Source organism: Vitis vinifera, chromosome 12 (genome assembly GCF_030704535.1).
Source record: "Vitis vinifera cultivar Pinot Noir 40024 chromosome 12, ASM3070453v1".
Classification (NCBI taxonomy): domain Eukaryota; kingdom Viridiplantae; phylum Streptophyta; class Magnoliopsida; order Vitales; family Vitaceae; genus Vitis; species Vitis vinifera.
Genome location: NC_081816.1, coordinates 5579479 through 5593419, shown reverse-complemented (window position 1 = coordinate 5593419; position 13941 = coordinate 5579479). Strand labels below are relative to the sequence as shown.

The window sequence follows — 13941 nt, the reverse complement described above, 5'->3', positions numbered from 1 at the left end:
TTAAAAAAATTTCATGGGAATGGGTGAGTTGTTGGGTTGTAGTAGATCGTCATATAGTTTTCATTTATGTTATTTTTGGAAACCCTAAACGTGTAAAATGATTTGGTTTTGCTTAGAAAATGTTAAAATTATTAGAATTGTTGGAAAATTTTGAAATTCTGATATAATTTATAATTTATTGATATGTGGGTTTTTTTTTAGAATTATTGGAATATTTTTGGTAATTTTATTGTGGAAAAATAATTATATTTTATTATTGGAAATTATTGTAGTTATTAGAAAATTATGGAATTTTGGTATAGATTATGTTTAATTGAGATGTGAATTATTGAAAATTTATTGGTTGCTTTTGGTAATTTTATTGTGAAAAAAATAATTATATTCGATTATTGGAAATTATTGGAGTTGTGGAGAATCATGGAATGTTGGTATAGATTATGTTTAATTGAGATGTGATTTATTGAAAATTTATTGGTTGTTTTTGGTAATTTTATTGAAAAAATAATAATTATATTTGATTATTGAAAATTATTGGAGTTGTGGAAAATTATGGAATGTTGGTATAGATTATGTTTAATTGAGATGTGAATTATTGAAAATTTATTAGTTGCTTTTGGTAATTTTAGTATGGAGAAAATAATTATATTTGAATATTGGAATTATTGGAATTGTTGGGGAATTTTGGAATTTGTGGTATGATTGTAATTCCAATGATATTTGGACTAGTTGGAAATTTATGTGATACTTGTAAATGAAGGTAATTAACCTCGTGACATTCATTTGTATCATGGTTGTATGAAGAAATGATAAAAATTGCATGAAATGGCAAAAGAAAGAGAAAAATGAATAGTGATGGAAAGTAAAGGTCCGTGTGAGGCGAATTAAGAATGGAGAGAGATCCATAGAGTGAAAGACCCAAAAGTTTACCTCGGGAAGACTCCGAAGGAGGAGTGTATTTGGGTACAGATGCGTATCATTCGGTGAAAACTTGAGAACGACAGTGCATTGTGAGATTGCGTGTAAGCATTTGTATCATGATTGCATTGGGAAGAAATATTTGTATTATTTATCTAATGTGTGTTTGAATATATTATTCAAGACTAAAATGACTTGTTTATTTTGTAAATTTAGAATTGTTGATATGCTAGACATATGGTTGAATAAAGAAAATGATAATTTTGATTGGTTTAAATTTGTATGGTTGAAGTTTCTTTTAGTGTGTATTAAGTAAATGTAATATTATATTTTGATATATAGTTGTGTTTTATTGACCTAGAATTTTTAACCCATTTAGGTGTAACACACCCTACTGAGCAACGTGGAAATGCTCACCCATTTATTTTCTAAAATTTTTAGATGTAGGTGTAGTTTCAGATGGACTACATGAAGATCAGGAAGTATTCCAGAAAGCAAAAGAACCATAATAATGGTTGTTTTTAAATGTATATTACCCTTTTGATATGTATAATGAATTTTTGTAAATTAAATTATATTTTGTTAATTTATAAAATATTTTTAGAAATATTCTTTTTGACTTAAAGATTATAGTAAATATTTGAGCTTTTGGACAAGAAGATTATTGGTGGTCTTATTATAATTGTGATAGGGAGATAGTGTGACAGATGGTTTTGGAAAAGTAAAATAATATGTTACAGTAAATCTTAACTTAATAAATTTATTAGAATTAGACGTTTTATTGAAAAATAAAATAAAAAATTTCAATGTGTTTTGATTGATTGTCAACGTAGATAGGAATAATTCTTAGGATCAAACCCTTGACCTGGGTCATAAGCCAAATTTTGAGTTTTCCGGAATTTGGTTCGTGACATCGTTAGTATTTGATCCATCAATTTAGTATCATTATTTGGGGAATTGTGTAGGAGACCGCCTCACAGAGAGAGGGAAGATTTGCTGCAATAATTTCAAAATGAAATTGCTATTAGAACACAGTAAGGATTTGCTTACGAAATTACTGTTATTATTGTACCAAACAATTGGAATACGCTAACAATTCACTAAACCAATCACATAATGAAAACATAAGCAAAACAGCAGTGCTTTATCCCTCACACACTGAAATTTCTTTCCATCAAGGTTTTACTGCTCTAGAACTTTGACTGGAGCTGGTCCACAATGTTTTTGTCAACCTGGAATGCCTTGGCAAGAACCTCACTGGCAATGGGTGCATTTGACCCGAAAACAGCATTGGCAATGGTGATGACTCCTGGGGTTTGGCTGCTCAATGCTGCAATTGCCACCGCATTTCCATATCCCACATTACGCTGGAAGTGAATGAGTCCTACTGGGAACACAAACACATCACCCTTCTGGAGGACCTTTGTGATAAGGCGGTTCTCTGGGTTTGAGGTAACAAATCCAACTAAGAGTGGACCTTCTAGGACTGTCAGAATCTCAGACGCTCGGGGGTGTGTGTGTGGTGGGTTGATACCCCATGGTGCATAGTCAATGCGTGCCATTGAAATGCCTAGAGTGTTGAGCCCTGGTAGCTGAGCCACAGTGACAGGGGTGACCCTGGACCCAAAAGGGTTGGATGTGTTGCCTGCTACATGGAGACCACTGAATGAAAAATCGTTGGCCTGAGCTAGCATGGGATTCTTGCAGACTAAGCCATTCACTCTTGCTGCCAATAAACATATAAAAATTGATCAACTAACCTATGATGTGTTGATAAAACAATGAAGTAATAGGATATATAGCAAACGGAAAAAAAAATGGTAATGAATTTGCAATATTAATATTACCTGAACTGTTAGGATCTGCAACACAGAAATCCTGCAGGGGTTTAGTCTCAAAAGCAAATGCAATATTGCAGCAAGTGAGAGCCAACAAGCTCAATAAGGTGAAGTGTTTTGCCATTTCAAATTACTGAATACTAATGTAGGGGAACCAGAACAGGGATTAAGGAAGAAGGCAAAGATTGCTTCAAGCTATGAAATAAGAAGCGGAAGATGAGAAGGCGTACTCTGAGGTATGAAATAAGCTGCTCCAGAGCTCTATATATACGGAGGCAGTGTCTGCAAAATTCCATGAGATGGCAGTCCAAACGCGTTGGCTGGTCCTGGATTTTTGAATCATTCCTCTTCTTCTTCATAATACTATCTATTTGTAATTTAGAAGAGGCAAGCCGGCTTGCCTGAAGAAGTGGGTCTGGGCAGTATGTTATTATAATTTATACGTTGCTGAGAAATGGTCTTGGTTACTTAATATATAACAAGCATGGCCAGCAGTAGTAGCATGTCGAGTTATTCCATATTTGTTATTCAATATTTGATGCTAAATCTGCAAGGTATGAAGTTCCCTGGTTGTGCTGTTTCATTAAAAAGGAATTCCTCTATTTGTATGACAATTTGCTGAATGAGTCCCCATGTATGAGGCCATTTGGAAGAAATAGCAGACACTATCATTCAGTCGTTAATCTACATTTCTTTATGCCATGTGCTGGACAGATATTGTCTTGAGGAGCCAAAAAAAAGAAAGCCGTGCTGCAGGGTTAGGAAGGCCATGCCAAGAATGGAGCTATAATTTAATGTGGTCTGTTCGAATCTGTTCATATTAGTATGTCCTTTGGATATAAATATAATGGGATATGGACCCTACACAAAGAATATAAAAAGCTCATTTCACTATTAAATAAACCCAGAAGTCATTTCTCATATGGCCTTTCCTACAATAAGAGGGTAACTTCACACTTGATTCACAAATGTATAAACTGTCATTTGTCACTCCCTACTCACTCTTGATTGTTCAAATCTCTTATTCACCACCGCTCTGCATGCACACCCTCCAATCTCACCAAAGTCATCATACAAGTTCAGTAAATAGCAGAGTCCATATCTTTGTTTGAATATAGGCCGTGCATCACGGCAAAATGTTGCCTTCTTGTAGGCAACCTAGTAGAGTGGTCCTGCATTTTTGTTAAGCATATTATGGTGGAACATTTTAGTTTATATGGAGGAGACAAACCCAAGTCCAAGTGATGTACTTGAGTTGATTATTAAATGTTAAATCTGCCAGCTTTTAATAAACTTAAAAGGAAAAAGAAAGAAAAACTGCTGCAGAAGGCCAAATGTTGAACAGGGAAACATAGAAAAAAGCATTTTGATACTAACACTGTTTATGGGAGAATCCAACGTATGAATTTTTCTTAATGAAATTGACAGTAAACCCAACAATGATTTCCTCATGGGATTATTCTTTTTGAAGCAAACAATTGGAACCTTTCAGCTAAATTGATCAGATAAAGAAAATAAAAAACAGAACAGTGATAATTATCACACCATCATTATCTGACTTTCCCAATTTTTTCATCGGCTACTTTTTGCTGCTCTATAACTTTAATTGCAGTTGATTGACTATGTCCTTATCAATTTGGAATGTTTTTGTAACAATTCGTTTTTAATTGTATAGATATTGTCATCTTTGAATCCAAATGAGCCCTTACGACTTTAAAACACGTCAGGATTAAAAAAAATTCATATTTACAATATTTTTGTTGTATCCCACGGAATTACGGAGTCAAACAATCGAACATCCCTATGGGACCAAACAAAGCTCCACACAGAGGTTGGAGATTGACTATGATACCATTTGTAACGATTCGTTCCCAATCGTGTAGATATTGTTAATTTTAGACTTAAATGGATCTTCTGGCTTTAAAATGCGTTTATAGGATTAAGAGAAGTTCATACTTATATAGAGTCAAAAACTCCCATTTATCTCACGTGGGACATCACATCCTTAGCAAGAACTTTACTAGCAATAGGTGCATTCGACCCAAAAGCAGCATTAGTAATAGTAATGGCACCAGGGTTTTGGCTGCTCAAAGCTGCAAGTGCAACAGCATTGCCATATCCCACATTGCGCTGGAAGTGGATGAGTCCCACTGGGAAGACAAAGACATCACCCTTCTGGAGGACCTTATTGATAAGGCGGTTCTCAGGGTTTGAAGAAACGAATCCAACCATGAGAGAGACTTCTAGAACAGTCAGGATCTCAGACGCTCGGGGGTGTGTGTGGGGAGGGTTGATGCCCCATGGTGCGTAGTCAATGCGGGCCGTTGAGATGCCAAGAGTGTTGAGCCCTGGTAGCTGAGCCACAGTGACAGGGGTGACCCTGGACCCAGAAGGATTGGATGTGCTGCCTGCTACATGGAGCCCACTGAAGGAGAAATCATTAGCTTGAGCTAGCATGGGATTCTTGTAGACTAGGCCATTCACTCTTGCTGCCAATAAACATATAAAAGTTAAGAAAGCTATCGTTTTGCTGACAGTTGCAATACCAGGACAGCAGGCAGAAAACAGAAAAATGTCAATGAATATGCAGTACCTAGCTGTTAACATCTGCAATGCAGAAATCTTGCAGGGGTTTAGGTTCAAATGCACATGCAAGATCGTAGAAAGTGATTTTTCCATTTCCAACTATCTGAATACTAATGTAGTGGAATAAGAACAGGAGAATAAGGGAAGGATCGACTACTTTGAGCTTTGAAATAAGGAGAGGAATATGGGAAGGTGACTTTGAGATATGAAAACAGGAAGATTGAGAGCCTATATATATAGAGGCAGTCCATGCAAAATTTTTCTTTTTCAGATAATGAAGCTACTAGTTTAATCATTTTTATGAGATTGCCGTCCCAACATATTGCCCAGTCCTGGTTTATTGAGCCATTCCCTTCAAATACTTATCTTCTTCAACTATTGTGTGGCATAAGCCTAGGTAAAGAGGCAGGCAGGCTGGTCTGAGAGGTGGTGAACAGCAGGACGTGTTACTGCTACACATTGCCAAGAAATGGCCATGATTAATTTAGAGCATATCATCCAGGCCAGCAGTAGATGTTTATTTATTCTAATAAACATCCTCTTGAAGCCGGGTCTGCAAAGGTTTTTAGTTTCCAAGTCATATTTTTTGCAAGATGACATCATGAATATCATGAAAATTCCATATTCGAGATCTGAAAGTGCATGTTATTGGGGAATACCATTTGGTTACTGCCACATGCAGTTTTGAAGTGTCGGATGAGAGGCTTCAATGTGCCATAGACACATCAGACACAATATTGGCTAAAGGATTTTGATACTATCCAAAGTCTAGTTTTCCAATAAAACCAAACTGTAAGGAAATATTTTATATATAAATATAGACTTAGGAAAGTATATCCTAAGATCAAATTGTATTGAGTTGTCAAGAAGGTAGAGACTAGCAATTTTTGATGACATGACAAACCACATTTCAAGAATACTTGGATTATGGCCACTGAGCTTTAGAAGCTTGATCTTGACCCTCACGAACTTTATGAATCATCCAACTCATCAAAGTCAATTTCTTTCAAATGGGTTGGGGAGTGTAGGGGGGTCGGAGTTGATAAAGAGATAAGTCACCATTCAAAGTGTATTTAAGAAAAAGGATCGAAAACACAAAAAGGAAAGTTTTATAATTCTACTTAAAAAAGAAAAAATTTCTAAACTTTGTATTATAAAATAAATTTTTTATTCTAAAATTTATATTTTTGAGTCCTTATAATCTAAAAACATTATTTATTAAAAATTTACAATAAAAAGTTTCTATGAAATAAGTTTATAATTCTAAAAAGGAAGCTTCTAATTTCCTTTAATTTTTTTTTTTAAATTAATAGTTTTAGAAAATGAATAAGAGTCCAAACTAGGTAATACATATGTTAGGTTTTTTTTTTCATAGTTTTATTCAATTATAATATTTTTCTGAAGTCTATAAATAACACTTGATTGATGTAAAACAAGATGAAGTGTTGATGGTCAATTATATTAAGGTTTATTTTTTTTTTACATATTTAATTTGTAATATCAATAACGAGACTCATTGATTTTCTTTTAAGTGAGATTCTTAAAAAGTTTTAGTAAGATTACAAAGTTTTTCCTCTTTTTTTTTTCCCCTTGTATTTTGTTTTACCTTTTTTGTCATAAATTTATATTCCCATTTTCTGTCATTAAATCCTAAAATCTTGGAACCTTAACATGTCCTTCATTACTTTGTATATGTAGAGGCAGTTCAAGCTAGCAAGGTTTTTGAATTTCAATTAAGTCATTAATTAGTTCAAGTACTTCCATGGAATTTGCCTCTGAGCACGTAGCTGGCCCTGGTTTCTTGAATCATTGCCCCATATGGTTCTTCTTCACAATACAATTTATTAGTATAAAGGTGCATAAGAGGCAAACCAGCTTGGTTGAGAAGTGGACAGTAGAAGGTTTTTAGTGCTGTATATTGCTAAGAAATGGTCATGGTTTGTAGGTCCGGAATGATAGTTAATTGTATGTTTGTTTAATCTTATTTTCTCACCACTTTGATGCTAAAGGGCATGTTCAATTGTTTCCCTTGAAAATCAAATCATTCAAGCTGTGGTTCTGTACCAGTCCACCATGGTGGACGGAGCCATTACCAGAAACAGCTGCCATCGATCCTTTCTTACAGGCGTACAAAACTAGAAGGACGTCATGGCATATGCAACTAGCTTCAGTAATGCAATCACCCAATTTCTTTAATATTCCAATTCTTGAAAATGATTTTCTATATATCTTCAAATGCCATGTAAAAGACAAAGGAAACATCAGTTTCCCTGGATTATTGCACTTTTCTGATCTTTCAGGGTAATAAAGGCTGCACTCTGAATACTTGTCCTGAATTTCATCAGGTTTAGCTTTGGACTGAGGGCATAATTCAAAAAAGGAACTTCATCAGTTGATCAGAACTGACATATGGAGCTTAGCCTCTGGATCATCTTTTGTATACCAGATTGAAATGCATGGCCCCAAATTCATTTTTGTCAATTTCTTGGCAAGCAGGTGTAGAGTTGTGAAACCAATAAGATAACAATGAATAACATTTCTACCAGTATGTTCCACTTGAGGCATCTGTTTAAGACAACAATCAATTTTCACTTATTTTAGGCTTTAAGCTTTTAAGGGTTCTTGAGTCGACAAAAAGCATTAGAATCAGCTAGATCCCATGATTGCATCCACTTTGACTTCTCCACTGTGACCACCAAAGAGAATATGCTGGACAATTCATGGGTGGGCTTGACAGTAGCCATATACGTGTGAAACACGTGTGCTGACCTGATTCTGATCGATCGCCATCGCCATCGTTTCACATTGAGCCAACAGGTGGAGAAGCATATTTCATAAGGCAATCTTTCGTGCACCTTGAGCTTGGGGTTGCACCTACTATCACCTAACTCAAAGAAATTTACCTCATGTGTATATGTGTATATGTTTGCCTATAGCTTTAGGCCTCGTTTAGCGCCAAGTCATACTAAAGTTTTGTAGGTTTCCACTGTGTCAATAAAATCCCTTTCATGTTTATCAATCATTCTCAATTCAGATTCAGTGATTGCAGATCCTCCAAGTGGCCTATTTTCAGCCTAGGATTCCATCAATTGGGCTATGAGCTAGCCTTGGACCTTGGCATTGTGCATCAATATTTTTTCATTGCTAATCACAACTACTAAAGTAGAATTAAAATCTCATGGGGACCTGGCAACCCTTGACAAGGGAGTGATTGGTGAAACTTGTTGGGAAAAGGGGGTTTGGTAGCATGATTTTTAGTTTACAAAACAAGTCCTTTTTAATTTTATTTTTAAGAACTGTTTTCAAAACCAACCACTTTCTGTTTGTCATTTCTCCTATAATATGACGCCAAAATTTTTCTGAAGGAAATGTAAAAAGATTAAAAATAAAAAAAAGAACTCCCAAAGAATAGGAACCCAGCCCACCAGCCCCTACCCTTTTCTTTCTTTCTTTATTTCTTTCTTTTTGGGATAATTGCCCAATTTAGAACCACGGTATCTTCCATATTAAAATATCAGACAGGCTCTCTTGTTTACATACATGCACAAACAGAAAGATAGGAGGAAAAAAATGAAGGGCAATTTGTTGTATTTTTATTAGCGGTGCTTCCCTAAAGGCAGCAAAAGAAGTGAAGGGTAAAAGCCCCATGAAAGGCCCTGGAGGAAAGGCAGGTCACCTCATTGAAAGGCCTTCTGTATAGCAACCTCTGAGAGAGGGAAATCTGCTCATCTCTCAAACTAAATGACCTATCTTTCCTAGTTATGGAAGCATGGTGGCTCACCCACCCCCCAACCCCCGCCCCCTTCTTCCACAACTCCCCCTTCTCTCTCTTTCTCTCTCTCTCTGTAGAGACTGTTCAAATATGAGGGAAGCGCTCTCTCACACATACACATTCATTTCAGAGCTTTGTGGGAAGATAAGCAGAAGGAGGTTGCAGTGACCGAGAGAGTGTTCAAATATGGGGGGAGGTATTGGCGTGCCTCAATTTAAAGACATGGTTAGATGAAGAGATATTAGCCATGTGATTTGATTGAGCCGCGTCAATATCTCCTTTTGCACCTCTCTTTCTCCCTATCTCTCGCCTTAAAAAATCCACGGTATGCAGTTCATGTCCTCATCTTGTCTCTTTTCTCATCTCTTTCCAGCATTTATTTTTCTCTATTCTATGTTTTGATACACTCTAATCCACAGATGATATCTGTTAAAGTTCTCCATATTTGTGTTTTCTTCGCTTAGTGTTCTCTATGCAGATATATGCATGCATATAAACACATCAAAATCCATAGGCATGATCTGTTGTATTGAATCAATGAGAGAACTGGGACTAGAGAATTGACTGTTTGAAGAACAGAAAGGAAGAAAGAGAAGAGTTCAAAAGAAGGCCCTTCTGTTGGTAAAATGGGATCCATGTCTATCTCTTTTCTTGGGGTACATGGTATCCTTGTTAGAGGACAGCTCTGACCCCTTTTAAACCACTGTTTTGGCCACATTCGATAATGTCTTCTCTAGCATATACAATTAGAATCTCCATAGTGCAATTTCTTCATATTGAATTACTCTACCATAGGAAAACTAGTGACCCTTAAGGGTTAGTTTTGCTGCTTTCTTAGACCCTTGAATATGGTTCTTTTCCTATGCCTTGCCATTCTTCAAATTGGAGTTAAGAGCCCATAAAAAAAGGAACATTAGCATATAGTTGATACCATGTAGATCAGCTCCACCTTCGTTAGGGTTCATCCTTTGCAATTCCGAGTCCCAAAGGTTATCAAGGGAGTAGGTAAGAAGGGTGCATCATGTAATTGTTTGCTATTCCACTCAAGAATATTTTATTATTTTGGAGTATGAAGAGATCAAAAATAAAAAAAGCTTGCAGATCACTTTCATATAATGGGTTCCAAGAACGAAGTATTATACAACTTGTCTCTCAAAAAATCCATGGAGAACTTCGTATAAAGAAGGAGCTGCAGCTTCTCACAAACCATGCCAAACTGATGCAGCATCAACATTTGCAGACCGTTGTAGCTTACTTCTTGTGTAGCTTTTTATAGAATTAAGTAGTGAAAGAAGGTCATGGCCCTAATTTGTATTTTACTATAGTCAGTCACAAGGGCTTCTGCCGAGTTTTGTGATCCTAAGTCATGGACGAAAGGGTTGGCTTGGGCTATTGAGGGTCCACCTTTCCAAGTATAATGGCATGTCATAATTTGACCTGACTTTTCCAGTTTTGAGTACAGTACTGGAAGAGAGACATATGGAGGGGGAGAAATCAAAGAAATTGAAAGCAGAAACAGACACCGTTGAATGGTGGAATCATCCATGTCCAGTGCTAGCCTCTGAAGCAGGCTGGAGCAGGAACCATAAGTACTGCAACGTCAGTGGGTCCACTTCCATCTGTTTTCAGTTGGGTTGCATTTAATTCTTGTCTAACCTTCAACAGTACCACCATTGTGATGTTTCTCCCACCAGTCATTCATGGAAGTAGCTAATGAGAAATTAATCTTAATCCCTACAAGCTCAATATCCACCCCCTCTTTGATCTTGAATCCAACTCTAAAGGACTTTTTAAACTAGAAAGAAAAGAAAAGAAAAAAAAGATCAAAGATCAAATTACGGGTCTTGTTTGAAAGTATTTTTATGCAGTGACGATGGAGAAACATCATTAATGCGTAACTTTTAGTATGACTCGTATTCTGTGTTACTCTAATGTTTAATGCTTGGGTTGGTGTTGACTTGCAGCCATTGATTTGTTATTTAATAAAATCGATCATATACTTTTAGTTGTACTTTTGTCTTGGCTTGGTAACAAAAATCAAAATCAAGAGACCCACTCAGGAGATGCGTTTGGATTTGGGAAATGGCATCTTTTTTCCTTTCTTACCTTTTTTTACTCTCTTTCTCAACAAAAAGGGGTGGTTGCATCAAAGTCTAAAGTTTAAATCTGAATTAGCCTATGAGTTTCAATGCTTTGCTTAAGAAGCTAATCTTTTAAAACTATTAACTTTTTTCTTCTCATCAGTAATGAAAGTTCTTTTACTTTTGAGGCTGTCTCTTTTGGATTATGTTTGATTTGAAGGAAATGGGTCCCTTTTGTGGAGTTCATATGTATTGGAGTCATGTATACAACTTCATCTTAGATTGGAAAATAAAAGGAAACGAACAACCCAAAAAAAGTTGAAAACCTCCACTAATTCTTGTCACATATCCATTGGATATGTTCACAGAATAGACACACCACTTTATGTAATAATTTGACCCTTACCCTCCTTCTCTCTTTTGTATTCTTACTGCCAAAAAGGCAATATATCATAGAACAATAATATTGGAAAGAAATGCTCTCAATTGTATTGACTGATGATTCGTATAATATTAATATGCCAGGCTGAATCCTATTTACAGTAAAACTGCCAAACTTAAGTCTAAAGAATAGAAATGATCACATTTCAATTAATTCAATTTTGGATCATAGAAATTGAAACTATTGAGATGATAAATTGTGAGTCCATCTCTCAGTTGATCTTTGGATGATATGTGAAGAAAAGCCAAATGAGCCTCGCACCAAAGACAAAATGATAATCAATAGAAATGTCTTTCATTTTTTAAGGAAACACCAGATTGACGGGCAAGTATGTAGCCCTAATATTCTCATAGAATATACTTGACTCTTGAGTGAAAGACATGCCTGTTAAGCTCACTAAGTAAATTTTGAAGCCAAAGAACTTTAGTTGCATAGGATGAAGTCGAGATAAAACAGCATAGGCTATCGTGGAAGTACAATCATCCCTATTGCAAGCCTAATTCGCATATGAAAAGGCACTTAAGTTAAGAACTTGGTTTTATTTTCGAAACAAGTCATAGTGAATGGTTTTGTTTCAAGTGTCACAACAATTGTTTAGCAGTGCTCAAGTGAGGTTCAGTGGGATTATGCATGAATTGGGCATTTGCTCATCAAGGCATAAGAGACATCAAGACATATGAGGAAAAGATATCGCATGTAATTAAGGCACAAATAACTTGAAAATACTTTGTGACATTTGCAAGTGGAGAACCAACAGATAGAGTGAGCGGTCAAGTATTGAACATTGGTGTGGTGATATCTATTTTGATGCAAATCTTGCTTGTTTTCATAAAGAGGTCATCATAATACTTACATTGTGTGAGTCGAAGACTAGTTGTAGTGGATAACACCTCAATAATGTGAAATAGTACAAAATCATTAAGTCTTTTACGAAAAACATGTTAGGTAAGGCTTGAAAAAAATTAGGCAATGAGAACATCATTATTTCCTATAACATTAAGGTTTTTAGTGTAGACAAGGAAGTACATATATAGTAATAGTCACAAATTTATAAATAACAAAAGAAGCGTCATTTTTGGAGTCAAGAAATCCAAAAGAAATTAGAAACCCTTTAAGTTTATTGTACTATGCCCATGGTGCTTGTTTTAGATCATAAGTAGCTTTCCTTAGCTTGAAAGACAAATGAGCAGAGTACATGAATCCTGACGGTTGTTGTATGAAGACTTCCTTGGTGAGACTGTCATGCAAAAAGACATTATTGATGTCTAATTATCGAATTAGCTAGTCATTTACAAGGGTAATACTAATAATGAGATGTATTGTGATTGGTTTAACAATTGGATTGAAAGTGTCATGGTAGTCCAAACCAATATTTTGATGAAATCCCTTAGCTATTTAATGTGGAAAACTCATTTGCAACCAACAACATTTTGAGTAGGGTTTGAAGCCACTAAATCCAAAGTGTCATTTTTGAGGAGTACATTGGGTTCGTCATACATAACTTACCACTAGTTGTTAGATTTGAGTGTCTTAGTAATAAATGTTGGTTCAATGAACTTGGTTATGGGATGCTTGATTGTGATGTGATTAAGGACCTTAGGTTTAAAGATGATATTCTTGAACTTGGTGGCCATGGTGTGGGTGGAGAATGAAGGTAATTTTTTTTTTGCTTTTTAAGGAGGACCAAGGCCAAGGTGGGGCTGTGGTAGAGAAAATGGACAAAGAAAAGGCTGGTTAGATAGAGGAGTAACACCTATTTTAGTTGTCATAGAGGTTGTTAGTGTCAATGACTATCGAGCAGCAAGGCATGCATTCAAGAAGGGTGGTAACATAGCAATATCTACATGGGGAGTAGATGGCGTGGTGGACTTGCTCATGGATTGATACAAAACTATAGTTGTAGGGGAGAAAGGAGTTGAGAGATGAGGATGAGGAATAGTACCATTCATGAAGATTGAGAGCGGTTTTAGTGGATGTGGCAATTTTGGAGTACGGAGAAACTGTTTTAATGAATTGAACATGGAAATGATATATTATAAACATTTTAGGATCCAAACAAATATAAGAATAACTTTGACTAGGAGAACATCCTAATAAGATGCATAGTTGAGACTTTGGATCAAGTTTGGTGGATGTATATGGTTTGAGCCACAAAAAGCATAAGCACCCAAATTTTTTTAATTTCCCATATCTATAAGATAGGTTATTGTGTGAAGCATAGGAACTCCAGTAGTGATGGGGGAGGAACACGTCAATTGTGCAATAGGGTAAGGCTTGTTTCAACGATGTGTTTATGATGTTATTTGA

At 35.8% G+C, this 13941-nt stretch overlaps 2 protein-coding genes, 1 long non-coding RNA gene and 1 other non-coding gene across 4 annotated transcripts; 2 read left to right on the top strand and 2 right to left on the bottom strand.

Annotated features, from left to right (window-relative positions):
- Positions 1 to 2024: 2024 nt before the first annotated feature.
- LOC100243126 (putative germin-like protein 2-1) lies at positions 2025 to 2998 on the bottom strand. Its single transcript, XM_002269311.4, has 2 exons — positions 2763 to 2998; positions 2025 to 2641 (listed from the first exon to the last, which is right to left on the bottom strand). The coding sequence occupies exons 1-2, from the start codon at positions 2875 to 2877 to the stop codon at positions 2106 to 2108; spliced, it is 651 nt and encodes a 216-aa protein (XP_002269347.1). The 5' UTR covers positions 2878 to 2998; the 3' UTR covers positions 2025 to 2105.
- A 1735-nt stretch (positions 2999 to 4733) lies between these two features.
- LOC100243194 (putative germin-like protein 2-1) lies at positions 4734 to 8135 on the bottom strand. The gene is made up of 4 exons (XM_059741289.1): positions 8109 to 8135; positions 7404 to 7697; positions 5349 to 5442; positions 4734 to 5245 (listed from the first exon to the last, which is right to left on the bottom strand). Exons 1-4 carry the CDS (start codon positions 8133 to 8135, stop codon positions 4734 to 4736), a joined length of 927 nt encoding a protein of 308 aa, XP_059597272.1.
- Positions 8136 to 8875: 740 nt separating this feature from the next.
- On the top strand, positions 8876 to 10652 carry LOC132254804 (uncharacterized). The gene is made up of 2 exons (XR_009467174.1): positions 8876 to 9436; positions 9576 to 10652. It is a non-coding gene; the product is annotated as an uncharacterized LOC132254804 (long non-coding RNA).
- Positions 9299 to 9397, top strand: MIR171B (microRNA MIR171b). The gene has a single exon (NR_127783.1). It is a non-coding gene; the product is annotated as a microRNA MIR171b (primary transcript).
- Positions 10653 to 13941: the final 3289 nt, after the last annotated feature.